General features: G+C 51.4%; 4 protein-coding genes across 12 annotated transcripts in view; 3 read left to right on the forward strand and 1 right to left on the reverse strand.

Moving 5' to 3' along the window:
* Nucleotides 1-3,394, forward strand: part of PPP2R5D (protein phosphatase 2 regulatory subunit B'delta) — a 27,792-nt gene extending 24,398 nt beyond the window's left edge. For all 3 annotated transcript variants that reach the window (XM_054493419.2, XM_054493418.2, XM_063667018.1), the window contains 6 exons: nt 99-269; nt 367-494; nt 1,518-1,619; nt 1,714-1,786; nt 1,931-2,047; nt 2,199-3,394. In XM_054493419.2, coding sequence (XP_054349394.2) covers nt 99-269; nt 367-494; nt 1,518-1,619; nt 1,714-1,786; nt 1,931-2,047; nt 2,199-2,336 — 729 coding nt within the window. In that variant the 3' untranslated portion in view covers nt 2,337-3,394. The remainder of the gene's footprint in view (nt 1-98; nt 270-366; nt 495-1,517; nt 1,620-1,713; nt 1,787-1,930; nt 2,048-2,198) is intronic.
* MEA1 (male-enhanced antigen 1) lies at nt 3,279-7,955 on the reverse strand. 5 transcript variants are annotated; one of them, XM_054493424.2, is made up of 4 exons: nt 7,838-7,955; nt 4,166-4,443; nt 3,977-4,079; nt 3,279-3,673 (listed from the first exon to the last, which is right to left on the reverse strand). In XM_054493424.2, the coding sequence occupies exons 2-4, from the start codon at nt 4,430-4,432 to the stop codon at nt 3,522-3,524; spliced, it is 522 nt and encodes a 173-aa protein (XP_054349399.1). In that variant the 5' UTR covers nt 4,433-4,443; nt 7,838-7,955; the 3' UTR covers nt 3,279-3,521. The 5 variants fall into 5 exon arrangements, with proteins under 5 accessions (XP_054349399.1, XP_054349400.1, XP_054349398.1 ...); XM_054493425.2 differs by lacking the exon at nt 7,838-7,955 and adding an exon at nt 7,463-7,482; XM_054493423.2 differs by lacking the exon at nt 7,838-7,955 and adding an exon at nt 4,952-5,076.
* Nucleotides 5,226-12,324, forward strand: KLHDC3 (kelch domain containing 3). 3 transcript variants are annotated; one of them, XM_054493420.2, is made up of 11 exons: nt 5,226-5,404; nt 8,178-8,390; nt 8,563-8,739; nt 8,897-9,012; nt 9,189-9,260; nt 9,386-9,599; nt 9,676-9,762; nt 9,906-10,014; nt 10,135-10,208; nt 10,331-10,409; nt 11,702-12,324. In XM_054493420.2, exons 2-11 carry the CDS (start codon nt 8,237-8,239, stop codon nt 11,766-11,768), a joined length of 1,149 nt encoding a protein of 382 aa, XP_054349395.1. In that variant the 5' UTR covers nt 5,226-5,404; nt 8,178-8,236; the 3' UTR covers nt 11,769-12,324. The 3 variants fall into 3 exon arrangements, with proteins under 3 accessions (XP_054349395.1, XP_063523093.1, XP_063523094.1); XM_063667023.1 differs by having other exon boundaries at nt 5,246-5,404; nt 10,331-12,324; XM_063667024.1 differs by lacking the exon at nt 8,563-8,739 and having other exon boundaries at nt 5,246-5,404.
* Nucleotides 12,325-12,629: 305 nt separating this feature from the next.
* On the forward strand, nt 12,630-23,897 carry RRP36 (ribosomal RNA processing 36). Its single transcript, XM_054493421.2, has 7 exons — nt 12,630-12,814; nt 16,030-16,177; nt 16,308-16,374; nt 16,771-16,875; nt 17,915-17,989; nt 18,087-18,204; nt 19,711-23,897. Exons 1-7 carry the CDS (start codon nt 12,685-12,687, stop codon nt 19,845-19,847), a joined length of 780 nt encoding a protein of 259 aa, XP_054349396.2. The 5' UTR covers nt 12,630-12,684; the 3' UTR covers nt 19,848-23,897.
* Nucleotides 23,898-25,598: the final 1,701 nt, after the last annotated feature.

Consider the following 25,598-nt stretch of genomic DNA (forward strand, 5'->3'; position numbering starts at 1 on the left):
GTGCCCACCAGGGTGGGGGAGAGAGCGGATAGGAAAACTTCCTGGCGACCTAGGCAGGTGCAAAGAATTTTCATCCCCATGCCCTCCTTGTCTCCCAGGTAATTGTGGGACTTCTCAAGTTTTGGCCCAAGACCCACAGCCCCAAGGAGGTGATGTTCTTGAATGAGCTGGAGGAGATTCTGGACGTCATTGAACCTTCCGAGTTCAGCAAAGTGATGGAACCCCTCTTCCGCCAGTTGGCCAAGTGCGTCTCTAGCCCCCATTTCCAGGTGAGACTCCAACCCAGCATATCCCAGCCCCTGCCAGAAACTGAGAAGGTCTTGAGTGAAACGAGCAGCACCCACCGAGTCTGCCTCTCCCCACCAGGTGGCAGAGCGTGCTCTCTATTACTGGAACAATGAGTACATCATGAGCCTGATAAGTGACAATGCTGCCCGAGTCCTCCCCATCATGTTCCCTGCACTCTACAGGAACTCCAAGAGCCACTGGAACAAGTAAAGCGCGGGGGTGGGGCTGGGTGGTGGGGATCCAGTTTGGGAAACTTTTGAGGGTATGGAAGAACTAAAGAGCCAGGGGTCTCACCTAGTTACCCAGCAAGTGGGGCTGATGTCCCCTGCATGTTGATAGGACCTTGAGGGGCTGACTGGAGCGAAAAGATGCCTGTGTGCAAGATCTCTGTGATACCAAACAGCAGGGCAGCGGCCTGTTACACCACTCCTTGGGTTCAGCTATTCTACAGGTCCTATCACAGCTTTGGAGATGTAATTCTATGCAGTGAGAAGCTGATGTGACCTTCTTTGAGAGTATGTGTAAAGAATCCCAGGGTTTTAGGCCGGGCACAGTGGCTCACGCCTGTAATCCTAGCACTTTGGGAGGCTGGTGAGGTGGGTGGATCATGAGGTCAGGAGTTTGAGACCAGTCTGCCCAACATTGTGAAACCCCCATCTCTACTAAAAATACAAAAATTAGCTGGGTGTAGTGGCGGATACCTGTAGTCCCAGCTACTTGGGAGGCTGAGGCAGGAGAATCACTTGAACCTGGGAGGTGGAAGTTGCAGTGAGCCGAGATTGTGCCAGTGCACTCCAGCCTGGGCAACAGAGTGAGACTCCGTCTTAAAAAAAAAAAACTCAGGGTTTTGAAAAGACTTTTCTGCTAAAAGCAAGCACACTGTGGTGTAGATGCAGTCTGTCATGCTGCATCTACATGCCCATCATGCTGCTGGGAGGCCATTAGTGTGGGTTAGAGAGTGGGAAAGGATGGGAGGTAGGCAGGCCTTGGAGCATGGGGTGAGGGAAGGATGGATAGGTGGACCGATATTTGTGAAAACCATGAAATGCCAGTCTCAAACCAGGTGATTTGGCCAGAGCTCTCTTCTGATACTGCACAGAGGTTTGTGAACTGGAAGTAGTAAATGACAAAGCTCTTAGCAGAGATACCCCTGCGAGAGAACAAATTGGGTTCCTCACGCTAAGGGCAGGCTCTGGCCTCCTACACCTCATCTTTCTTCTTGGTGGCAGGACAATCCATGGGCTGATCTACAATGCCCTGAAGCTGTTTATGGAAATGAATCAGAAGCTGTTTGATGACTGCACACAACAATACAAGGCAGAGAAGCAGAAGTGAGTATCTCTCTCCCCAGGAGACTTTCATCTTCTACCACCAGCTCACTGTGTTTCTCTCAAGCCCAACTCCAATCCTACTTTTGCTCCTCAGGGGCCGGTTCCGAATGAAGGAAAGGGAAGAGATGTGGCAAAAAATCGAAGAGCTGGCCCGGCTTAATCCCCAGGTGAGGTTTTCCTGCCACTGTTGTGAACTGAGGGGCCAGCCCATCTTGAGCTGGGGGAGAGTTTGTTGGGGGAGGAATATGGGGCACACAGGCCCCCAAGCCTCTGAAGTGGCTCTCACCGCTTGTCCATGTCTCCTCACTCAGTATCCCATGTTCCGAGCCCCTCCACCACTGCCCCCTGTGTACTCGATGGAGACAGAGACCCCTACAGCTGAGGACATCCAGCTTCTGAAGAGGACTGTGGAGACTGAGGCTGTTCAGGTAGGACGGCAATGTAGGGGGATGGAGCAGAAATAATAGCCCTGGAAGGGAGAGGAGACGGAAACAGCAGAGCCAAAGAATAAGGGGACGGAACAATAGAATTCACTGGGAATTGGTCACCATTCCTCACCTTGTCCCTATTCACACACAGATGCTAAAAGACATCAAGAAGGAGAAAGTGCTGCTGCGGAGGAAGTCGGAGCTGCCCCAGGACGTGTACACCATCAAGGCACTGGAGGCGCACAAGCGGGCGGAAGAGTTCCTAACTGCCAGCCAGGAGGCTCTCTGACCCCTCACATTCCTACCACAGGGCCACAGCCCACACAGCCCTGGGACACTGCCCTGGCCCTCCACACTCTGCTCCCTATTGGCTGACTTGGGGGAAGGCAGCGCCTCTCTAGCTACTCAAGGGAGGGGGGATGTGGGCACTTGAAGCAGGGACACCCACAGAATGGTCCCTCTTCTTCCCAAAAGGTGTTCATGCCTCCCTGTGGCTAGTACAGGCTGAGCACTAAGATGCTTAGTGCTCAGACAACCTGGGGATGCTTGTCCCCTACTTGCTCCTCACCCACAGCTACCTGAGGCTGCTCTGAGAAGTACACACAGGAATACATACGCTCCTCTAGTCTTCCCTTCATCCTCATTTGAACGCCAGGTATCTCCCTTCCTCTCTCTCCCCTGCAGAGGCATGTAGGGAACAGCAGGAGATTATTCTCACCAAAGTTATGTCAAGCCCCATTGGCCCCTGGAGTAGCTGAAGGGAAGCCAACCCCCCTGCAGCACAAATAGGCCCCCCAGCCCCAGCTGTGTGCTGGCAGATAGGGTTGTATTATTTCTTCTTACCCCATGCCTGACCAAGGGAGGTCAAAAGGAGAAAAGTATAGGCTGTGGACAATAACTGATGAATATAGGGCCCAGATGGACCAAGTGGGGCCAGGGAGGGATGAAAAAACACCCTACCCCGTGCCCTGTCTTTGATGAGCAGCAGCCCTGGGGTCACAGACATGGAAGGGACCACCCTGGGGCTGACTGCTTTTCTGTGCTGTTGGTTCCCAAAACTAGAAAGAAGGAAGCAGGGAGCGGTGCCCCAAGCATGGCTCCTGCCAACACCTATTTATTTCCTTGTTTGTGCTATGCTGGGCAGGCCTTCTCTTGTCCCTTGTAGGTACCTCGGAGGGGCCAGGGGCTGAGGAGGGCTGGACCCAGGTTCCAGGGGCGCAGGCAGTGCGGCTTTTGGCTGTGTACATAGGGTGCTTTATTCTCCACAGAGTGATACATGCTAAGGTGGGTTGGGCTTGGACCGATGTCCCCATATGTACAGAACTGAATAAAGTGGGTCTCTGAGAAGTCTGATGTGCCTTGATGTGGAAAGGGAGATGGGGAAGATGGAAATGGACATTACAACCAGGGATGTGTTCAGTCCTGTGCTGGTTCTGGCCTGGAATGTAGGAAGATAAGGCAGCTCTCACTGTGGTCACTTCCAGGCAGGGGATGCCTGTCGGGCTTGGAGGGCTTTCTGTACCACATCTTCCCACTGGGCATCCGATATCTCCCGAGCCCAGGCAGGAACCCCTGGGGCAGGCAGGCTTACTCCAGCCATTGTCCTTTTCACCAGCTCTACATGTTCTGAAATCAGAGCCAGAGGCCAGTCAGGCATAGAAATAATGGGACCAGCTCCCCTCCCCAATCCCTGAATCAACCCAGAGCCCTTGGGCTGCTAGGGTCACCAAATCCACCTTGTTACTTTAAGGCAAGCCTGCCCATCCCCAAAGCTAGCAGAAGAGCTTTCACTTGGACTCTGAAGTCTACAAAATCTTAGTTTACAAACTATCTTTTTAGGATAGGGTCTTCCTCTGAAACTTCCTTCTACTGACTCATGCCAGTTCATTTCCTTAGTAATTATTCCAGAATGAAAGAATGATCTTTTACCTGGGTCCATGGGAATAGAGCTGTGGTTGTTCAACGCTGTAGCTCCCTCCTCATCTTCATCTTCACTCTCTAATGGTGGGTCTGGCAAATGAAGCCCCAGGGCCTGCAAAGCCAGAGAAGACCGCTTGGGTCTAGGCTTTCAGGGAGCCCAGCTTCACCTGTTCAGGAACCATCCCTCCTCCACCCTACCTGGATTCGATCCTGGATGTCAGCAACTACATCTCCATCCCCCACTGGTGCCAGTTCCACCTCCTCTTGTTCAGGATCTTGGTTCAGGGGCTGGTAGGAGTACCCAGCTGGGCCCGACCCCGTTTCCTCCTGCTCTTCCTCAGGCTCCTCACTGCTCCAATCCCCAGTGCCTTCTGAAGGGCCCTGATGTGGTCCCAGTTCCTCAGTCTGATTGGGGAAGATACGCTCAGGGCCCATGGTGTCTCCTCCTAGAACTACTGTTGCCATCCGGGCAGGGGCTGCAAGAACAGGGAGGCGGTAGGACAGGGATTGGATGAAACCAGGCCCATCTTCATCCTCTCATCATCTCTTTGTAGTCTCCTGCGTGCAAAAAACCAGCTGCTCCCCGAGGCTCCTGCATCCTCCACCCCTCCGCCCCGCTTCCAGCCTCTCGTTCCTCCCCCTCTTAAGTCGGGGCTCTTAACTTGAACCAGGCTCCACTGCCTTGCTCCGCCACTTCCTAATTAAAAGCCCAACCGGAGGCCCTGCCACCTCCTAAAAGACACCCCTTCCAGAACCCCGGCTCCCCCCGCCACGCCTCCCCCGCGACTTGGGAACTCTGGGTCATCAGACTCCCCTAAACAGGGAGGCGTACCCGCCCCTTTCTCCCCTCTCCTAGACGACCCCCTCTGTACCGCCTGACAGATGCCCTTCAGGCCCCATGGGCTCCCCTCAAATGGCCCCAGCGGCGGCGTCCCCCACCCGCCCCCATCCGAATCCCGGCGCCGGTGTTTCCGCGCGCCTCACCCGCTCAGAGCCCGCGGCCTCCACTTCCGGCGGGGCAGGACGTGCAGAGGTGCCTAGTCCTCCAGCCCCGCCCCATGTCCATGATTGACGCTGGCGAGGACGAGGACTCCGCCCCTTGCCCCGCCTCCGCGTCATTCCCAGCCCAGAAAACAAAGGACTGCATTACCCAGTGGCCTCCTCGGTTTTGACACATTTTTGCACATGCGCAGAATCCCTCCTACGCCCCTGCCCACTCCTCAGCCTCCTTGTCCCTCAGGAAACGTGCGGACTACAAGTCCCGGAATGCCTCGGGCACTTAGCTACGACTGCACGTGCGCGCACAGCTGCCCGCCGGAAGAACCGAGCTTGGCTGTGTTTATCTCGTTGGGGACTAAGGCGTCGGTTGGCGCGCAACGGGTTCTAGGCTGCAGGCAGCGCGAGGACCCGCGGCCCCGCCCCGGCTCGGCCTGGCAGGTAGCCTGGGATGGTTGGAAGGGCAAGGAAGAATTAGGGGGCTGAGGACGTGCTGTCTAGAGCTGGAGTGGCGGGGGAGGGGCCTGAGAGTGATGAGGTGGGGGTGGGGAGGGAGCTGGGGGATGATGGGAAAGGAGAGTGTTAATGGGGAAAGCAGGGATAGGGGAGGATGGCGAGGAGATGGGTAGGAGAGACCTGGTGTCTGGAGGAAGCAATGAAGGAAATGGGAAGGAAGACTGGGCCATAAAAATAGGGAAGCTGAGCATAATGGAAGGGGAGGGGTGTCTGGCGTGGTGGGCTAGGGGAGGCCGGAATGTCTGGAAGAAGACAGGGATAGAATCATATGCAGGGAGGGGTATCCGTGGTCAGTGCATGCTAATTTTTCTTTCCTTAGTGGAGGTGGGAAAATGGAGGGCTGTTGGGTGGAGCTTGGAATAATGGTAGGAGAAGGAAAAATGAGAAAACTGCAAAGCTCTCACGAGATCAAGAAGGGCGAGAAATGGGGAATAAAAAATGCAAGAGACCAGGCGGGTAGATACATTAAGGGAATAGAAGAAGTTTGAAAATGCTTGGTGGTGATGGAGGACTGGGGAGACCCAGGGATAAGAGGAGCCCCTGAGAGCCTGGGGGCTTGTTCTCCTTGAATTTGAGTTGTTTATATGGCAGAGAAACTAAAATTTTTTTTCTCCACCTTTGGCTGGAATTGTTTATCTCCTCTCCTATGCATATTTTACTTTACCTTGACATATCTGAAGGGAAGAATAGAGACTTCCATTCTTAAGCCCATCGACCTGCTAACAGTCTCCACAAGCCCAGACCCAAGATATTTTGGAGAGCGGGAGTAATGAAGTGAGAGTAGCTTCCTACTGGGGCTATTTCAGGATGGGCCCCATGGCTATTTAAAGCTTAGGATGTGGAGTTGGGGGAGGTTGGGTGGGTGGGACTAGCAAGCCAGCCGAAAGCCATGTCTCTTTCCTGCAAGGGGCCTCCCTTATTTGAGCTGTTTTTGTGCCTGAGGTTTTGCCTGACCCTTTCCTCTGCCAGGGCTTCTTAAACGGGGCAGATGATGATCCACCCAAACTCAGGAGATGCCTGCCAGCAAAAGCATTGTCAGTTGCAAGGATTTGCCTAAAAAACCCTCAGATGTACCCAGGTGTACGTGCCACTAGGTTGACAGGTTGTGTTTAAGAGACCATGACCAGCTGGGCGTGGTGTCTCACGCCTGTAATCCCAGCACTTCGGGAGACCGAGGAGGGTGGATCACCTGAGGTCAGGAGTTTGAGACCAGCCTGGCCAACATGGTGAAACCCCATCTCTACTAAAAATACAAAAATTAGCTGGGCATGGTGGCAGGTGCCTGTAATCCCAGCTACTTGGGAGGCTGAGGCAGGAGAATCGCTTGGAACTCGGGAGGCGGAGTTTGCAGTGAGCCGAGATTGCGCCATTGCACTCCAGCCTAGGGGCAAGAGCGAGACTTCATCTCAAAAAAAAATAAAAATAAAAAAGACCGTGACCTCTCATGCTGGATCTTTCTCTTGTCCTGCCCAAGGGCATTTTTTGCCTCCCTTCCCCTTTCTTTTTTTTTTTTTTTTTGAGGCAGAGTCTCGCTCTGTCGCCAGGCTGGAGTGCAGTGGTGCGATCTCAGCTCACTCCAACCTCCGCCACGCGAGTTCAAACAATTCTCCTGCCTCAGCCTCCTGAGTAGCTGGGACTACAGGCGCGCGCCACCATGCCCAGCTAATTTTTGTATTTTTAGTAGAGACGGGTTTCACCATGTTGGCCAGGATGGTCTCCATCTCTTGACCTCGTGATCCACCCGCCTCGGCCTCTCAAGGTGCTGGGATTACAGGCGTGAACCACCGTGCCCAGCCCCTTCCCCTTTGCATTGCACACTCCCACCTCTATCCGCCTTTCAGGAACCCAAGTCATGGAAGAGCTTGTTCTCTCTTTTCTACTGGAAATGGCTTGTTCTCTACCACAGTAGCAGGGATGGGGAAGTGGCAGGAGGAGAAAACCTCTCCCTCTACCCCCATCCCCCAAGCCTAAGCATACACATACCTTTCTGGCTTAAGTCCTGGCAGCATACCAGGCACAGCTGTCAAAGGAACTCCTTGTGCCTGTGGGGGGCCCTGGGTGACCCCAATGACAACAACTCAGCTTGACGGGAGCTTCCTGTGAGGGGCTAACCAACTGCGGTAACACGGAGGTCCCTGTCCTGGATCAGTCCCGCCCTATCTTGGGTAGGGGGATTGTTCCACTCTAAAAGCCTGAAAGCTTTTCTGCTTTGAGGCACTCATGCCAGCTTTCAATGGACTGTCTGAGGCTGGCTGGGCTATTAATAGCTGTGAGTATTTTGAGATCCCTTTCCCCACCTTAAAGAACACAGATTCTTAGAGAGGTGGCAGTAAGCAGAGCAGAGACAAGAGAATATACCGTTTGGGAAGGGGGCTTCAAGTTTGTGCCAAGCCAGGGACAGAGTGGAGCCTCCACGAGTAGGTTGTGACCATGATATGCAGATTCTGAGCTGGCAATCAGGTGGGGGTGGCCCCACCCTTCACTGTTGGAGAACACTGGGCCCAGGCTAGCTCCCTGACCTCGGCAGCTCCCTTGGGGCAGGGCCAGCCACCTGAGCTGTGACTAGTGTCCCTGTGGAGGGGTAGTGTGGGAGGGCCCCCAGGGTGACACTTGGAGGCAAAGGCTGGTTCTGGGTAGAGTCACAGTGAGCTGGGCAGAAGCCTCGCCTGAGGATCCCGTGGCCCCAATTTGTGTGCAGATAGCAGAGGCAGCAGGCCGTGCCGGGGGGGCATGTTGCTGTAACCAGTGGCCCAGGGGATGTTACGGTGGACAGTGCACCTGGAGGGCGGGCCCCGCAGGGTGAACCATGCTGCAGTGGCTGTCGGGCATCGGGTATACTCCTTCGGGGGTTACTGCTCTGGTGAAGACTATGAGACACTGCGTCAGATAGATGTGCACATTTTCAATGCAGGTAAGCCAATGTTGGGGCTGTCCCTGGGTCCCCACATCAGGGTGGGAACGGGCTGCTGATGAGGTTTGGCTGTGGTCTCTGGGACCAAGGGGACTGGGGACAAACATCTGGTTTGGGAAAAGTGGACAGCCTGGAGGGAGGTTCCCAGGGCTGAGCAGAGCTGTGCCCACAGTGTCCTTGCGTTGGACAAAGCTGCCCCCGGTGAAGTCTGCCATCCGTGGGCAAGCTCCTGTGGTACCCTACATGCGCTATGGACACTCAACCGTCCTCATCGACGACACGGTCCTCCTTTGGGGCGGGCGGAATGACACCGAAGGGGCCTGCAATGTGCTCTATGCCTTTGACGTCAGTGAGTATGGATCTCAGAGAGGCTGTGTCCTTCCAGATGTTGCCTCAGTTGCCTGAGAAAGGTTTGGGTTGGGGGTCTTGGGGAGTAGAGTACCCCAGAGCTCAGGAAGGACTGTAATAGAGGGTGCTTAGTTGAGCCATTTTCTCATCTCCTTCAGATACTCACAAGTGGTTCACACCCCGAGTGTCAGGGACAGTTCCTGGGGCCCGGGATGGACATTCAGCCTGTGTCCTAGGCAAGATCATGTACATTTTCGGGGGCTACGAGCAGCAGGTAGGTCTGGGAATAAACTAAGAGGTTTAGGGTGGGACTGAGAAAGAGGGGAAGGGCAATTTAGGATGGTGAAATGGGAGGCTTTGGCTTGTTTGCACGTTTTGAGGGGAGGGATGGAGGGTCAGAGAGTGACCATTGGCTCCCTCTTTTCTTCCTCCTTTTCTCTTCCTACTCAGGCGGACTGCTTTTCCAATGACATTCACAAGCTAGATACCAGCACCATGACATGGACTCTTATCTGTACAAAGGTCTGCTCTTTCTTTTTTCTCCCAAATCCCCACCCTCCATTGAAGAAATGATAGGAAGCTCGTCAGAGCAGATCCTCTTCCAGTCTTTGTGCTGACCCCTCCACCATCTCTCTGCCTCTGTCCAGGGCAATCCTGCACGCTGGAGGGACTTCCACTCAGCCACAATGCTGGGAAGTCACATGTATGTCTTTGGGGGCCGTGCCGACCGCTTTGGGCCATTCCATTCCAACAATGAGATTTACTGCAACCGCATTCGAGTCTTTGACACCAGAACTGAGGCTTGGCTGGACTGTCCCCCGACTCCAGTGCTGCCTGAGGGGCGCCGGAGCCACTCGGCCTGTGAGTGTTTGTTACTTCCCTGTGGAGTTCCCTTCCTGCCCTCTTCATACTCTTGACGCTTCCTCTCTCTTTCCAGTTGGCTACAATGGGGAGCTGTACATCTTTGGTGGCTATAATGCAAGGCTGAACCGGCACTTCCATGACCTCTGGAAGTTTAATCCTGGTAAGGAGCACTGCGTTTAGGGCAGGAACAGGGAGCAATTGAGGTGGGAGGAAAAGAAAAGAATCCTGAGGCGGTGAGGGATGGGGGTGGGGAAGATACCTGGACTAGGCAGGTATTGAACTTCCATATAAATTTCTCTTCAGTGTCCTTTACCTGGAAAAAGATTGAACCGAAGGGGAAGGGGCCATGTCCCCGCCGGCGCCAGTGCTGCTGTATTGTTGGTGACAAGATTGTCCTCTTTGGGGGTACCAGGTTAGAAGGAGAGAGGGAAGGGGCTCAGGGAAGTGACTAATGGGAGAGTGGGAGGTATTTGAAAAGGGGGTCTCGTGGGTAGTTTTTGTCCTACTTTCATCTCTCTTTTGATTCCGACAGTCCATCTCCTGAGGAAGGCCTGGGAGATGAATTTGACCTTATAGATCATTCTGACTTACACATTTTGGACTTTAGTAAGTATAGGTATTCCTGAATTGCTCCTGCCATCAAGGTCCCTGTCTTTGGGTGGTGATATCCAGGACTGGATCCTTTCCTCACCTTTGACCATCTCCTTTCCACAACTTCTCCCTTAAAGGCCCTAGTCTGAAGACTCTGTGCAAACTGGCCGTGATTCAGTATAACCTAGACCAGTCCTGTTTGCCTCATGATATCAGGTACAGCGAGTGGTTGGAAGGGAGGGATTGGGGGAGGGTGAGTGAGCAGCACAGGTGTGACCTGATTAGCTTGGTTTCAGTATGGAGGAGACAGACATTTTTGTTCTGCTGGAGATATAGTGTACTTGTGGGAAATGAGATGGAAGGAGGTGAATTGACAGCCATCATATAAAACTGTCAGCAGAATAAATTATATGAAAAAAAAAATCCAGCTCGGCAGCATCACTTTCTGAGACCTAAGCTTATACAGTTATTTTTGTGAACATGCTGAGAACTGATTAAATCTTAGAACCTAGCTGCAAAGTAAAGACAAGTTTAGGAGCCTCTGGATCACATTGGTTCCAGAAGATCTGGCTGCTTCCCTTTGAGTTTCATTCTTAGGTTCCAATTAACCACCAGATGTTACTTTATGTATAATTTTTCAGGTTCAAATTAACCACCAGATGTTACTTTGTATATAATTTTTCCTGTCTGGGTCATTCTGAGATACTTTGTCTCTTTGTATCAGTTCAGTTTAACTCTTGCTGGGTGGGCGTGGTGGCTCATAGCTGTAATCGCATCACTTTGGGAGGTTGAGGTGGGCGAATCAGTTGAGGTCCGGAGTTCGAGACCATCCTGGCCACATGGTGAAGCCCTGTCTCTACTAAAAATACAAAAATTAGCTGGGCATGGTGGCAGCCACCAGTAGTCCCAGCTACTTGGGAGTTTGAGGCAAGAGAATTGCTTGAACCCGGGAGGCGGGGGTTTCAGTGAGTCAAGATTATGCTACTGCACCACTGTACTCCGGCCTAGGTGACAGAATAAGACTCAAAAAAATTAATATGGTTGGATGGGTGGGGAAGGCCTCAGGAAGGATAGGAGTGCTGAATCAGAGCCTTAAAAGGATGGGAGTTAAGAGCAAAAATGGGTATTCCTGGTGAGGGTGAGGCATTCCTGGTGAGGGTAAGGTGGAGGGGCTGCCTGGTTGGCTCTAAGCAAAGCAGGAAAGGCAGGTTGGGATGTTGACTGACATGTATACACAGATCTCAGGTGCCTGGACGCTGCAATATACATACATATATAAACATAAACCGGAAATCCATATGAGCTTGGAGGTAGAGGAGTGGGTGGTGTTGGATTTGGTGGTGGGTGGGTTCTGACTGTTAAACCTAGTAGGTCTCTTAAGTAAGAGGTGGCTGTGGGTGGTTGACCTTTAGGAAGTTGGAGAGACTGGTGTGTTTATAGCTTGGTTCAAACATCCCTGAGCTTGGGCTGAGGGCCCCCTCTTCTGTCTGTTATTGTTGGCCTTCCAGGTGGGAGCTGAATGCCATGACCACCAACAGCAATATCAGTCGCCCCATCGTCTCCTCCCATGGGTAGGAGGAAGTTTCTGCCACCTCCCCTCCTGAGCCTGCTGTCATCTTCACTGCCCCTGCCCATCTGTCACCCACCTGCTCCTTTGACCCCTGGACTTGGTATACCTCCATGTGGAGTTGTTGGGCGAGAGATGTTCTCTGTGCTGTGAATTCAGAGGGGAGTTGTAGCGGGGTGGGGGCCAGGTTCCTCCCCCCTTGGGCCGAGGGCCCCTTCCCCTTGGTGCTCTGTCCCCATCCACCTCCTTTCAGCTGCTCCTGGGCCTCAGCTCTGCCCAGGGCCAGCCAGGTTCTGCTGGGAAGGGAAGGGAATGGGGAGAAGGGAGAAGCAAGCAGTGTCTGAGCCTCAGGAGCTTCCCCCTCCCCCTTTGCCTATCCCCTCCCCTCTGCTTGAGCCTTGAGCCTTGACTGGGAGCTGAAAGGAGTTGCAGCTGTTGGCATGAGACCTCCTTCTCCCCGTCTTGGGGAGGCGGGGACCAGCAGATAATCCCACCCTTCCTTGAGCTGTCGCTGTACCCGGAAGCTCAGCCAGCTCAGATTTTATAAAAATTAAAACCTCCAAACGTGTCGTGTGTTTTTGTGGAATACGGTGGAGAAGGCTGGAGTTTGCAGTGGGAGCAGGGTGCTGAGGACAAGCACCCTGAGGTTCTGGCTTCTCAGCCAAGGGTATTAGGAAACCAAATGCCACCAAGGCCTGGCCCAAGCTTCTCGGGCGTGGAACCCAGCGCCCTGCGACTCGGGCAGAAGGTTGCGACAATCTTTCCAGAGCGGGCTATCCTTTGGGCCCGGCTCCCTGGCCTCCGACCGCGCAGTTTTCTGCCCATTCGTCACCACGTTGAGACGGGGAACGCCGGAAGAGGCGGGGCAAGGGCTGCCGTGAGCGGAAGCGGCGCCATTCGTCTTCGGAGCGCTACTGCCAGCTGATGCCGGGAGCTTACTGGCGCGCTGCGGCCGGGGCCGGGGCCGGGGCCCGACGTCCCCGCGGGGCCCGGGACCGCGAGGAGGACGGCGGGGGCCTGGAGCCCGCGGCCGCGACCCGCGACCTATTGAGGGGTGAGGGCATGGGGCAAGGCGGGCTGGGAAGGGGAAGGAGATTCCCAGGCGGGGCCCTGAGCCTGCAGAGACGGTGCCGGTAAGACAGCCAAGTTCTCTAAGAGGCGGAGGCTACACTAGGGGCGCCCCCAAGTGCAATGGAAAGTTGGGGTGAGGAGATGCTTCCGGGATTAGGACATCCTGAGAAGTTTCTTCACGGCAGGATGAGGGTTTTCGGCAATGGGGAACGTATGTGCAATAGCATGGAGGCAGGAAAAGGCATGCATGGCTGCTGAAGGCTTAGTAGGTCAGAGTTCAGCAGATTCCGTCGACTTTGTTTTTTTATTTTTATTTTTTTTGAGATGGAGTCTCGCTCTGTCGCCAAGGCTGGAGTGCAGTGGCGCGATGTCGGCAAGCTCTGCCTCCCGAGTTCACGCCATTCTCCTGTCTCAGCCTCCAGAGCAGCTAGGACTACAGGCGCCCGCTACCACGCCCGGCTAATTTTTTGTATTTTTAGTAGAGACGGGGTCTCACCTTGTTAGCCAGGATGGTCTCGATCTCCTGACCTCGTGATCCGTCCGCCTCGGCCTCCCAAAGTGCTGGGATTACAGGCTTGAGTCACTGCGCCCGGCCTGTTTTTTTACTTTTTTATATTTTTTATTTTTTTGAGACAAAGTCTCGCCCTGTCGCCCAGGCTGGAGTGTAGGTGCATCATGACGGCTCACTGCGGCCTCGAACTCCCGGGCCCAAGAGATCCTCCTACCTCAGCCTCCCGAGTAGCTGGGACTACAGGCGCGTCACCACGCCTGGACAGATGGGTTTATTTATTTATTTATTTATGTTATGTAGAGACAAGGTCTCACCATTTTCTTTTTTTTTTTTTTTTTTGAGACGTAATCTCGCTCTGTTGCCCACGCTGGAGTGCAGTGGCGCGATCTCAGCTCGCTGCAAGCTCCGCCTCGCGTGTTCACGCCATTCTGCCTCAGCCTCCTGAGTAGCTGGGACTACAGGCGCCTGCCACCACGCCCGGCTAATTTTTTGTATTTTTAGTAGAGATGGGGTTTTACCGTGTTAACCAGGATGGTCTCTATCTCCTGACCTCGTGATATGCCCGCCTCGGCCTCCCAAAGTGCTGGGATTATAGGCGTGAGCCACCTCGCCTAGCCAGGTCTCATCATGTTACCAGGTGCCAGGGCTGGTCTCCAGTTCCTGGGCTCAAGTGATCCACCCGCCTCAGCCTCCCAAAGATTACAGGATGACTGTGCCCAGCAAATGCTGCACAGTATGTGCAGCAAATGCTGCTGGAGATACAGTTGTGAATAAAGTAGTCAAACACTCCTGTCCTGGCCGGGTGTAGTGGATCACACCTGTAATCCCAGCACCAGGGGAGACTGAAGCAGGAGGATCGCTTGAGCCCAGGAGTTCAAGACCAGCCTGAGAAACATAATGGGACCCGCTTTTCTACTAAAAATAAAAAAAATTTAGCCAGGGTGGTGGCCCACGTCTGTATTCCCAGCCACTGAGGAGGCTGAGGCATGAGGACAGTTTGAGCCCAGGAGGTCGAGTCTGCAGTGAGCAGTGATTAGGCCACTGCACTCCAGGCTGGGCAACAGAGCAAGACCTTTTTTCAAAATAAATAAAATTTAAGGCCAGGTGTGGCTCATGCCTGTAATCTCAGCACTTTGGGAGGCCAAGGCGGGCGGATCACATGGTCAGGAGATCAAGACCATCTGGGCCAACATGGTGAAACCCGTCTTTATTAAAAATACAATAATCAGCTGGGCTTGGTGGCGCGCGTCTTAGTCCCAGCTACTCGGGAGGTTGAGGCAGGAGAATCGCTTGAATCTGGGAGGTGGAGGTTGCAGTGAGCCGAGATCGCGCCACTGCACTCCAGCCTGGTGACAGCGAGTCCAGCTCAAAATAAATAAGTAAAATTTAAGGCAGACAAGTAAATTATTACATTAAAAGGCAATAAAACACTGAATTGTAGACTTTAGAGAACTGGATTTTGTGCAATATGAATTATAGCTCAATTTTTTTTAAGGTGATAGAGGATATGGAGAAAAAATAAAGCTTAGGAGAGGTTGCATTTTTTTTTTTTTTTCTTTCTGAGATGGAGTCTTGCTCTGTTGCCCAGGCTGGAGTGCAGTGACGTGATCTCGGCTCACTGCATCCTCCGCCTCCCAGGTTCAAGCTCTTCTCCCGCCTCAGCCTCCCGAGTAGCTGGGATTACCGGCACCTGCCATCATGCCCAGCTAATTTTTGTATTTTTGTAGAGACGGGGTTTCACCATGTTGACCAGGCTGGTCTTGAACTCCTGACCTCAGGTGATTGATCCGCCTTGGCCTCCCAAAGTGCTGGGATTACAGGCGTGAGCCACCACACCCGGACAAGGGGTTGCAATTTTAAATAACTTAGAGAAGACCTCTTTGGGAAGGTGATTTGAATAAAGGCTTGAAGGAACTGAGGGAGGAGCTGTACCTATGTACAGCTTCTGGGGGAAGTGTACCAAGCAGAGGCAACATGTGCAGAGGAACTGAGGTGGGAATATGCTGCTAGGAGACACATTGAGAGGGGTGAGAAGGAGATGAGTAGATTAGAGATATGACAGGGGCCAGGTCACTTGGGGGCTTGCAGGCCATTATTAAGGTACATGGCTTTTACTGTGAGCAAGATGGAAGCCATTGGGGACTTTTGCCTGTAGGAGTAACATGATCTGAAGTTTATGTGTGGGAGTGATAAGATCTGATTTTATTTTTGATGCCTCTCTCAGGCTGAATTGAGGCGCATAGCTTTGAGAGGAGTGAGACTGGCGGTTGGGAGACTAGGAGGCTAGAGCACTCATTGAGGTGAGAGATGCTGAGCATATGGACCAGGACACTGGCAATGGTAACTGAGCAAGGGAGGCAGAGGCCCTTGTGGGGAAACCTGTGAATGAGTAAAAGAGAGAGTAAAAGAATGAGTAAAAGAGAAAAAGAAGGGACTATAGTTTGGTCCACCTTTGACCTTACATATACACCTTCCGTAGCAAGATGAGGCCCCAGGTTGCTGAAATAGTTGGAGAGTTAGGTGTCAGTTTAACACTGTCACAGCCTCTACTGTCTAGGACTTGTAATAATGATTGGTCTGATGGGGTATTAGAAAGGATTAGCTAGCTAAGGAATGGGGATGGGAAGATGTCTTTTCTGCAGTGGGACATGCTGAGCTGAGTTGTATGTCCCTCCCCACTTCCACAGGCACATCTAACATGTCATTTGAAGAGCTGTTGGAATTGCAGAGCCAAGTGGGGACTAAGACGTACAAACAATTGGTAGCTGGAAACAGCCCTAAAAAACAAGGTTCTAGACCACCTATCCAAAATGCATGTGTTGCAGATAAGCACAGGTAAGCAAGGCTTGCCCTAGAAGTTGGAAGATAACTGGGACCTTGAATAGGTATGTTGTCTTGGGTGACAGGTGGGAAGCCTTTGACCAACACTGGAGTCCTCTTGACTTGGCCTTTAATTTCTCCATAGGCCTCTGGAAATGTCAGCCAAGATCCAAGTACCGTTTTTACGTCAGGTTGTTCCCATCAGTAAAAAGGTAAGGAAAATGGCCAGGCACTGTGGCTCACGCCTGTAATCCCAGCACTTTGGAAGGCCAAGGTGGGCAAATCATAAGGTCAGGAGATTGAGACCATCCTAGCTAACACAGTGAAACCTCGTCTCTACTAAAAATACAAAAAAAATTAGCCGGGCGTGGTGGCGGGTGCCTGTAGTCCTAGCTACTCAGGAGGCTGAGGCAGGAGAATGGTGTGAACCCAGGAGGCAGAGCTTGCAGTGAGCCGAGATTGCACCACTACACTCCAGCCTGGGCGACGAGCGAGACTGTGTCTCAAAAAGCAAAAAAAAAAAAGGTGAGGAAGAGACAGGAAGCACTTTTTCTCAGTGAAAGGGGATTGAACAGTTGTGTTTTATATTCTCTCTCTTCTCTCCACAGGTAGCCCGGGACCCTCGCTTTGATGATCTGTCAGGGGAATATAATCCTGAGGTGTTTGACAAAACATACCAATTCTTGAATGACATCCGAGCGAAAGAGAAAGAGGTATGCAGCTTGAGACTGGTTTCTGGGGAATTTTGTGGGGTGGAAAATGAGGGCACAGGTTAGAGAGTTGGGCAGGGGGAGCGGCAAGTATAGTGGTGGGCAGATTTAACTCTCTCCAATTCAGTTCATATTCAAATCCTGGCTCATCAGTTTACTAGCTGTGTGACTATTGGCATGTTACTTAATCTCTCTATGCTTTAGTTTTCTAATCATAAAAAAAATAATAATAATTACTGTCTTGGAGGCTGGGTGTGGTGGCTCACGCCTGTAAGTAATCTCAGCACTTGGGGAGACTGAGGTGAGCGATCATTTGAGGCCAGCAGTTCAAGATCAGCCTGGCCAACATGGTGAAACCCCATCTCTACTAAAAATAGAAAAATTAGCCAAGTGTGGTGTTGCACACCTATAGTCCCAGCTACTCAAGAGGTTGAGGCATGGGAATTGCTGGTGCCCTGGAGGCAAAAGTTGTAGTGAGGCAAGATCACGTCACTGACTCCAACCTGGGTGGCAGGGCAAGACTGTCTCCAAACAAACAAACAAACAGTTACTGTCTTGGTGTTATCAAGTTAATATATATGAACTTCTGGCTGGGTGCGGTGGCTCACGCCTGTTATCCCACCACTTTGGGAGGTCGAGGCAGGCGGATCACGAGGTCAGGAGATTGAGACCATCCTGGCCAACATGGTGAAATTAGCCTCTACTAAAATACAAAAGGAGGAGATCAAGATCATCCTGGCCAACATGGTGAAATTTAGTCTCTACTAAAATAAAAAAAAAAATTAGCCAGGCGTGGTGGCATGTACCTGTAGTCCCAGCTACTTGGGAGGCTGAGGCATGGGAATTGCTTGAACCCAGGAGGCGGAGGTTGCAGTGAGCTGAGATCATACCACTGCACTCCAGCCTGGTGACAGAGCAAGACTCCGTCTCAAAAAAAAAATGTGTGTGTGTGTGTGTGAGAAATCTTAGGATAATGCTTTACATAAAATTTCAGCTAACATTTGCAGAATGCTAACCATGATACTCATTTTCCAATGTGGAGCTTGTGAAAAAACAGTTGAAGAAGCACCGTTCAGGAGAGGAGCATGAGAAACTGCAGCAACTGCTTCAGCGAATGGTGAGTGGATAATAATTGTGGTGGGTAATGAAAGCAATTAAAGGTGGGGAGATATTCACAGTCCCTCCTATTCACCCATCTCATCTTTGCTCCTCAGGAGCAGCAAGAAATGGCACAGCAGGAACGAAAGCAACAGCAGGAGCTGCACCTGGCCCTGAAGCAAGAACGTCGGGCTCAGGCCCAGCAGGGCCATCGGCCATACTTCCTGAAGAAATGTGAGTTGGGCACAACTGTTGCTAACAGGGACAGGGGTGCAGGGGCCATGGTGGTAGAGTCTTGTGTTGGGGTGTCCCTGATCCCCTTTAAGGAAGGCATGAAGGCTGCATCCCATGGTAACTTGGAGGAAAGTAGAAATAGTAGGAAGTTGTTGTTTGTAACCAGTCTTGTATCCCTTATTAGATCATGGCAGGAATTGTCACCCTTATCTCTTGGTCTACACTCCCCACTTCCCAACGCCCCCCCACACACACACACACAGTGAGTTTTATCTCTTGGTCTACACACACACACACACACACACACACACAAACACAGAGTCAGTTTTGTCTCTTGGTCTACACTACACACACAACAACACACACACACACACGCACACACGCTGGGCCAGGCACATAGGTGTTCATAGTTGGTTGAATTGAGTAGGACTGAGATCATATAAAAAGTCATCAGTTAGTCTGGGCACGGTGGCTCACGCCTATAATCCCAGCACTATGGGAGGCCAATGTGGGGGGTCACAAGGTTAGGAGTTCGAGACCAGCCTGGGGGCCAACATGGTGAAACCCCGTCTGTACTAAAGATATAAAAAAATTAGTAGGGCGTGGTGGCGTGCACCTGTAATCCAGCTACTCAGGAGGCTGAGGCAGGAGGATCACTTGAGCCTGGGAGGTGGAGGTTGCGGAAAGCCTAGATTGCACCATTGTACTCCAGCCTGGGCAACAGGGTGAGACTCCGTCTCACAGGAAAAAAAAACAAAACAAAAAAAGTCACCAGTTGGGCCAGGCGCAGTGCCTCACGCCTGTAATCCCAGCACTTTGGGAGGCCAAGGAGGGCAGATCACGAGGTCAGGAGTTCAAGACCAGCCTGGCAAACATGGTGAAACCCCATCTCTACTTAAAATACAAAAATTAGTTGGGTGTGGTTCCATGCATCTGTAATCCCAGCTACGCAGGAGGCTGAGGCAGGAGAATCGCTTGAACCTGGGAGGTGGAGGTTGCAGTGAGCTGAAATTGTGCCACAGCACTCCAGCCTGGGTGACAGAGCGAGACTCTGTCTCAAAAAAAAAAAAAAAGTCACCCGTTGGCCAGGCGCAGTGGCTCACGCCTGTAATCCCAGTACTTTGGGAGCCTGAGGAGGGCGGATCACCTGAGGTCAGGAGTTCAAGACTAGCCTGGCCAACATGGTGTAACCCTGTCTCTACTAAAAATACAAAAAAATTAGCTGGATGTGGTGGCATGCGCCTGTAATCCCAGCTACTCCGGAGGCTGAGGCAGGAGAATCACTTGAATCCAGAAGATGGAGGTTGCAGTGAGCTGAGATCACGTCACTGCACTCCAGCCTGGGTGACAGAGCAGGACTCCGTCTCAGAAAAAAGATAAAGGGGCACCAGTGAGCTTTAAAGAACTCATGTATCCAGCATAATGGCTTGGAGTTACTGACCTGGTTTGGGAAAGAATAGGGGCTTCCTTCTTCGTTCACCAACTTTCATTCTCCCTGTCATTTAGCTGAGCAGCGCCAGTTGGCACTAGCTGAGAAGTTCAAGGAGCTGAAACGCAGCAAGAAATTGGAGAACTTCTTGAGTCGAAAGAGGCGACGAAATGCAGGCAAGGACAGGAGACATCTCCCTTTGAGCAAAGAGTAATAAGGAACTAGCCTCTGCTCTGCCACTGCCCCAGGGAGACATGGATCTGTGAGGACAGATTTGGCCACGGCTGGTTTCCATTCAAGGGCAAGGATCACAGCTGCCCTTGAATCTCATTGCCTCAGAGAAGACTAGAGGGCTCTTGGACTATCCCTAGGGCTACACAAGAAGAGTAGTTCAGCCTTCTGCCGTGCCACACAGCCTCAGCTTGAATCTGGTTCATTGCGTCCTCATGTTCTTCTCTCATCCTTGCCTTAAACCAGGGATTCTGATACCGAAGAAGAGGGGCCAATGAAGACCATGGAGTCTGTTCATCACTCCCAGGGCTGGGACATTATGTAGGAGCCACTTCATAAACATTCTCTCTACTTATCTTTTTATTCTGTTTTTTGTGGCCTTCTTTTTGTGTTTCCCCCCGAAACAGAGTCTTGCTCTGTGACCCAGGCTAGAGTACAGTGGTGCAATCTCGGCTCACTGCAACCTCCACCTTCCAGGTTCAAGTGATTCTTGTACCTCAGCCTCCCGAGTAGCTGGGATTACAGACATCCGCCACCAAGCCCAGCTAATTTCTTTTGTGTTTTTAGTAGAGACAGAGTTTTGCCATGTTGGCTAGTTTGATCTTAAACTCTTGGCCTCAAGTGATCTGCCTGCCTCAGACTCCCAAAGTGCTGGGATTACAGACGTGAGCCACTATTCCCGGCCTTAAGGCCTCTGCTTTTATGTGGGATTTGTGGGTAGCCTAGAACTACTTTTTTAGTGGGCCGCATATTGGGATAGGCAATAAAGCCTAAGGCATCTACAACTGGGAAGTCAGATCAGAAACCCCTCCCACTTAAATCTGGGCCCACCAAGGATGACAAGATCATTTAGTGGGTGAACCAATCCCACAACTCCACTACTTGGCTTTGGTTTTGGATGCAAGGGATATTAAGAAGTAGGGATATAAAGCTTCCATGGGAATACACAAGCACAGCTGGCCTTCAGTACTGTTTGGGACAAGAGTTTATAACCCATGTGGTCTGGAAAATCCTCAGGCTGATAACTTAGTTTAAAATGGTCTCAATTAGGCTGGGTGTGGTGGCTCACACCTGTAATCCCAGCACTTTGGGAGGCTGAGGCAGGTGGATCACCTGAGGTCAGGAGTTCAAGACCAGCCTGGCCAACATGGTGAAACCCCATCTCTACCAAAAATACAAAATTAGCTGGGTGTGGTGGTGGGCGCCTGTAATCCCAGCTACTCAGGAGGCTGAGGCAGGATAATCACTTGAACCTGGGAGGTAGAGGTTGCAGTGAGCCAAGATCGCACCACTGCACTCCAGCCTGGGCAAAAAGAGTAAAACCACCACCCCCCACCAAAAAAAAGTGGCCGGGCACGGTGGCTCACGCCTGTAATCGCAGCACTTTAGGAGGCCGAGGCAGGTGGATCACGATGTCAGGGGTTTGAGACCAGCCTGACCAACATGGTGAAACCCCGTCTCTACTAAAAATACGAAAATTAGCCGGGTGTGGTGGTGGGCGCCTGTAATCCCAGCTACTCAGGAGGCTGAGGCAGGAGAATTGCTTGAACCCGGGAGGCGGAGGTTGCAGTGAACCAAGATCGCACCACTGCACTCTAGCCTGGGCGACAGAGCGAGACTCCATCTAAAAAAATAAATAAATAAATAAAGCTTAAAAAGAAAACCTTTTAAAAATGAAAAGTAGGGCTGGGCACGATAGCTCGTGCCTGTAATCCCAGCACTTTGGGAGGCCGAGGTAGGTGGATCACCTGAGGTCGGGAGTTGGAGACCAGCCTGGCCAACATGGTGAAACCCCGTCTCTACTAAAAATACAAAAAATTAGCCGAGTGTGGTGGCGCATGCCTGTAATCCTACCTACTTGGGAGGCTGAAGCAGGAGAATTGCTTGAACCTAGGAGGTGGAGGTTGTGGTGAGCCAAGATTGCGCCACTGCACTCCAGCCTGGGCAACAAGAGTGATACTCCGCCTCAAACAAAAAAAAAGTACACTACGAGAAGTTAGAAACTTTATGGTTAAGCAGCAGATTAGACTTTTCCCTAAAGGGAGAATGAACTGGAAATAGAGCTGAAGTTACACAGAGAGAGCACTGACATACAGAGAAGTGGAAACTAAGGAAAAGAGGTTAGAAAACACGGAAGAGGCTGGGCATAGTTGCTGACACCTGTAATCCCAACTTTTTGGGAGGCATAGAGAGGATCACTTGAGGTCCTCAGTTGGGGACCAGCCTGGGCAACATAAGGAGACCTTGTCTCTACAAAAAAATTTAAAAATCAGACATGTGGCACATGCCTATAGTCCTAGCTTCTCTGGAGGCTGAGGCTGGAGGATTGCTTGAGCCCAGGAACTTGAGGTTGCAGTGAGCTATGATGGCATCACTGCACTCCAGCCTGGGTGACAGAGCAAGATCCTGTCTATAAAACATAACAAAATGAAGATAAAGCAAATGTGAGGCTTGACAATCAAAATTTCAGGAAAGAATATTTCAAAGAGGCTGGGCATTTTCTAGAATTTTTTTGAGATGGGGTCTCCTTCTGTCGCCCAAGCTGGAGTGCAGTGGCACGATCTTGGCTCACTGTAACCTTTTCCTCCCAGGTTCAAGCTATTATTCTGCCTCAGCTCCCTGAGCAGCTGGGATTTCAGGTGTATGCCACCACACCTGGCTAATTTTCGTTTTTTTGTAGGGATGGGGTTTCACCGTGTTGGCCGGGCTGGTCTCAAACTCCTGACCTCAAGTAATCTACCTGCCTAGGCCTCCCAAAGTGATAGGTTTACAGGTGAGAGCCACTGCACCCGGCCTAGTTTTTTTTTTTTTTTTTAAGGCTAGATAAATCATAAGCTATGGAACATCTGAAAGTCTATCCAGCCTGGGCAACATGGTGAAACTGCATCTCTACAAAGAATACTCAGGCGGCTGAGGCAGGAGGATCACTTGAGCCTGGGAGGTCAAGGCTGCAGTGAGCCGTAATTGTGCCACTGTACTCCAACCTGGGTGACAGAGCGAGACCCTTTCTTAAAGAAAGAATGCCTACCTTAAAAGCAGCTCTAAGCCCCCAGTTAGGAGACTGAGGCGGGACAATCACTTGAGACTAGGAGTTCAAAGCTGTAGTATGCAGTGATTGTGAACAGCCACTGCACTGCAGTCTAGGTAACACAGTGAGATCCTGTATCTAAAAAAAGGCAGCTCTTGGGCTGGGCACGGTGGCTCACACCTGTAATCCCAGCACTTTGGGAGGCCGAGGAGGGCGGATCATGAGGTCAGGAGATCAAGACCATCCTGGCTAACACGGCGAAACCCCATCTCTACTAAAAATACAGAAAATTAGCCGGACATAGTGGCACGTGCCTGTAGTCCCAGCTACTCAGGAGGCTGAGGCAGGAGAATCACTTGAACCTGGGAGGTGGAGGTTGCAGTGAGCTGAGATCGCGCCACTGCACTCCAGCCTGGGCAACATAGTGAGACTCCATCTCAAAAAAAAAAAAAAAGAAAGAAAGAAAAAGGTAGCTCTAATGAAAAGGAAGAGAAGTAGAATCAGAAGTTAGGACATCTATTGCTTGATGCTTCTGGGATGGGGAAGATGTAGTTCTGGTGATAGAAATTGAAGCTGCAGCATAATGGGAGATGAAGGAGAAACTGCTCTTCTGGTGATTTTAACCCTAGGGATGTAGCTACTGGGACAGGAGGAAGTGAGGGACCCAGTGCTGCAGGGTCCCTATTGTCACATATGTCAATCCTACTTTAGTCAAATAATGGATTCTGGCTGATAAAGCCTATCAGAATTACGGTGTTGACACGAAAGTGTCACATAGCCACCAAAATGTGTTCTCTACTTTCTTGCTTTGCTCTGATTAGCTAAGTCTTGGTCACATGGCTTTACAGCACTGGGAAAACCAGGATCTGATCTTCTGTAGGGTAGGAGGTGAGCCCTATCTTTTGTGTAGATTTGTGGTGGGGAGTTTCCCAAGCATGGGAAATGGCCTCAGATAATGTGGTTGTAAAATGTGAATGTCCATTAAAAGGCAGTCAGTGTTTGCTACCCTAAGCCTTCAAATTGTTGCTTTTCCCCTTCAACAAGGACCAAGGGGAGATACTGGAAAGCTCTGAGCTTCAGCTGTTGGTTTTTGGTTTTTGTTTTTGTTTTATTGAGATACAGTTCACTTAACTATACAGTTTACCCATTTAAAGTATACAGTGTTTTTTAGTAAATTTACAGAATTGTGCAACTATTACCACAGTTTTGGAACATTTTTGACACCTCCCCAAAAAAAAACCCCTATGCCCTTCAGCAGTCATCCTCAATCTCCTCAGCCCTAGGTAACCACTCATCTACTTTCTGTCTTTATAGATTTGCCTATTTGGGACATTTCATATAAATGGAATCTGTATGTGGTCTTTGCTTGGTTTTGTTTTTGGGGAGGTGGGGGCTGACTACTTAGTCTTGACAAGCCAAGGTCCCAACTCAGCTGTAGAAATATAAGGAGTCACGGCTGTGAGGATGGCCTCACAATGGGCTTGGGGTAGTGAACTTCTGTCCCCTGAGTTATCTCAGAAATGAGGCCACTGTCTGCCCTCTAGAATGGATGGCCCTGAGGGAGAGAAAGGTTCATGTCCTTCCTGGCTGGTGACAGAAGGCTGGACTGTGCCTGAAGTCAAAGCTTCTCACCTGGATTTGGGCAAATCAAGCAGGCCCGAGTCTCGGGGTGGGGTGAGATGTGTGCTGAGGAGGGCAACACAGGAGCTGCACTGCAGATGGTGACATGCAGGGTTTCAAGGCCAAAGCTGGTGTGTTCTTCCCTTAAGAATTGCTGTAGGCTAGGTGTGGTGGCTCACACCTGTAATCCCAGCACTTTGGGAGGCCGAGGTGGGCGGATCACCTGAGGTCGGGAGTTCGAAACCAGCCTGACCAACATGGAGAAACCCTGTCTCTACTAAAAATACAAAATTAGCCGGGTGTGGTGGTGCATGCCTGTAATCCCAGCTATTCAGGAGGCTGAGGCAGGAGAATTGCTTGAACCCCAGAGGTAGAGGCTGCAGTGAGCCAAGATCACACCATTGCACTCCATCCAGCCTGGGCAACAAAAGCGAAACTCCATCTAAAAAAAAAAAAAGGCCGGGTGCAGTGGTTCATGCCTGTAATGCCAGTGCTTTGGGAGGCCGAGGCGGCTGGATCACCTGAGGTCAGGAGTTTGAGACCAGCCTGACCAATATGGTGAAACTCTGTCTCTACTAAAAATATAAAAATTAGCTGGGCGTGGTGGTGGGCGCCTGTAATCCCAGCTACTTGGGAGGCTGAGGCAGGAGAATCGCTTGAAACTGGGAGGCGGAGGTTGCAGTGAGCTGAGGTCATGCCACTGCCCTCCAGCCTGGGTGACAGAGCAAGACTCTGTCTAAAAAAAAAAAGAATTATTGCTGGAGACTTTTTCCATCGCAGATGAGCAGGAAGGTACCCCATGGGAGACTGGCAAGGTGACTGAGTAGGATGCCCAGGGGCTGATTGAGGGCAGTAAGTTCAAGGCATAGCCTACAGCTCATCCCATGGAGGAGGCCTCGGGACAGTAGCAGAACGGGGCTGTAGTGCAAGCAAATCCTATCGTCTGCCCCTATATGCACTGCATGCTGGCCTGACTACTGGACCCCACAGCAGGAAGCTTCTTTGAGTTTCTGGTGGAGAAGGATAATCTTATAAAAAGCAAGAAAGTCCAGAGAAGGGCAAAAAGCTCTGGCACTTGAGAGCGAG

Source organism: Pongo pygmaeus, chromosome 5 (assembly GCF_028885625.2).
Source record: "Pongo pygmaeus isolate AG05252 chromosome 5, NHGRI_mPonPyg2-v2.0_pri, whole genome shotgun sequence".
Taxonomy (NCBI): Eukaryota; Metazoa; Chordata; class Mammalia; order Primates; family Hominidae; genus Pongo; species Pongo pygmaeus.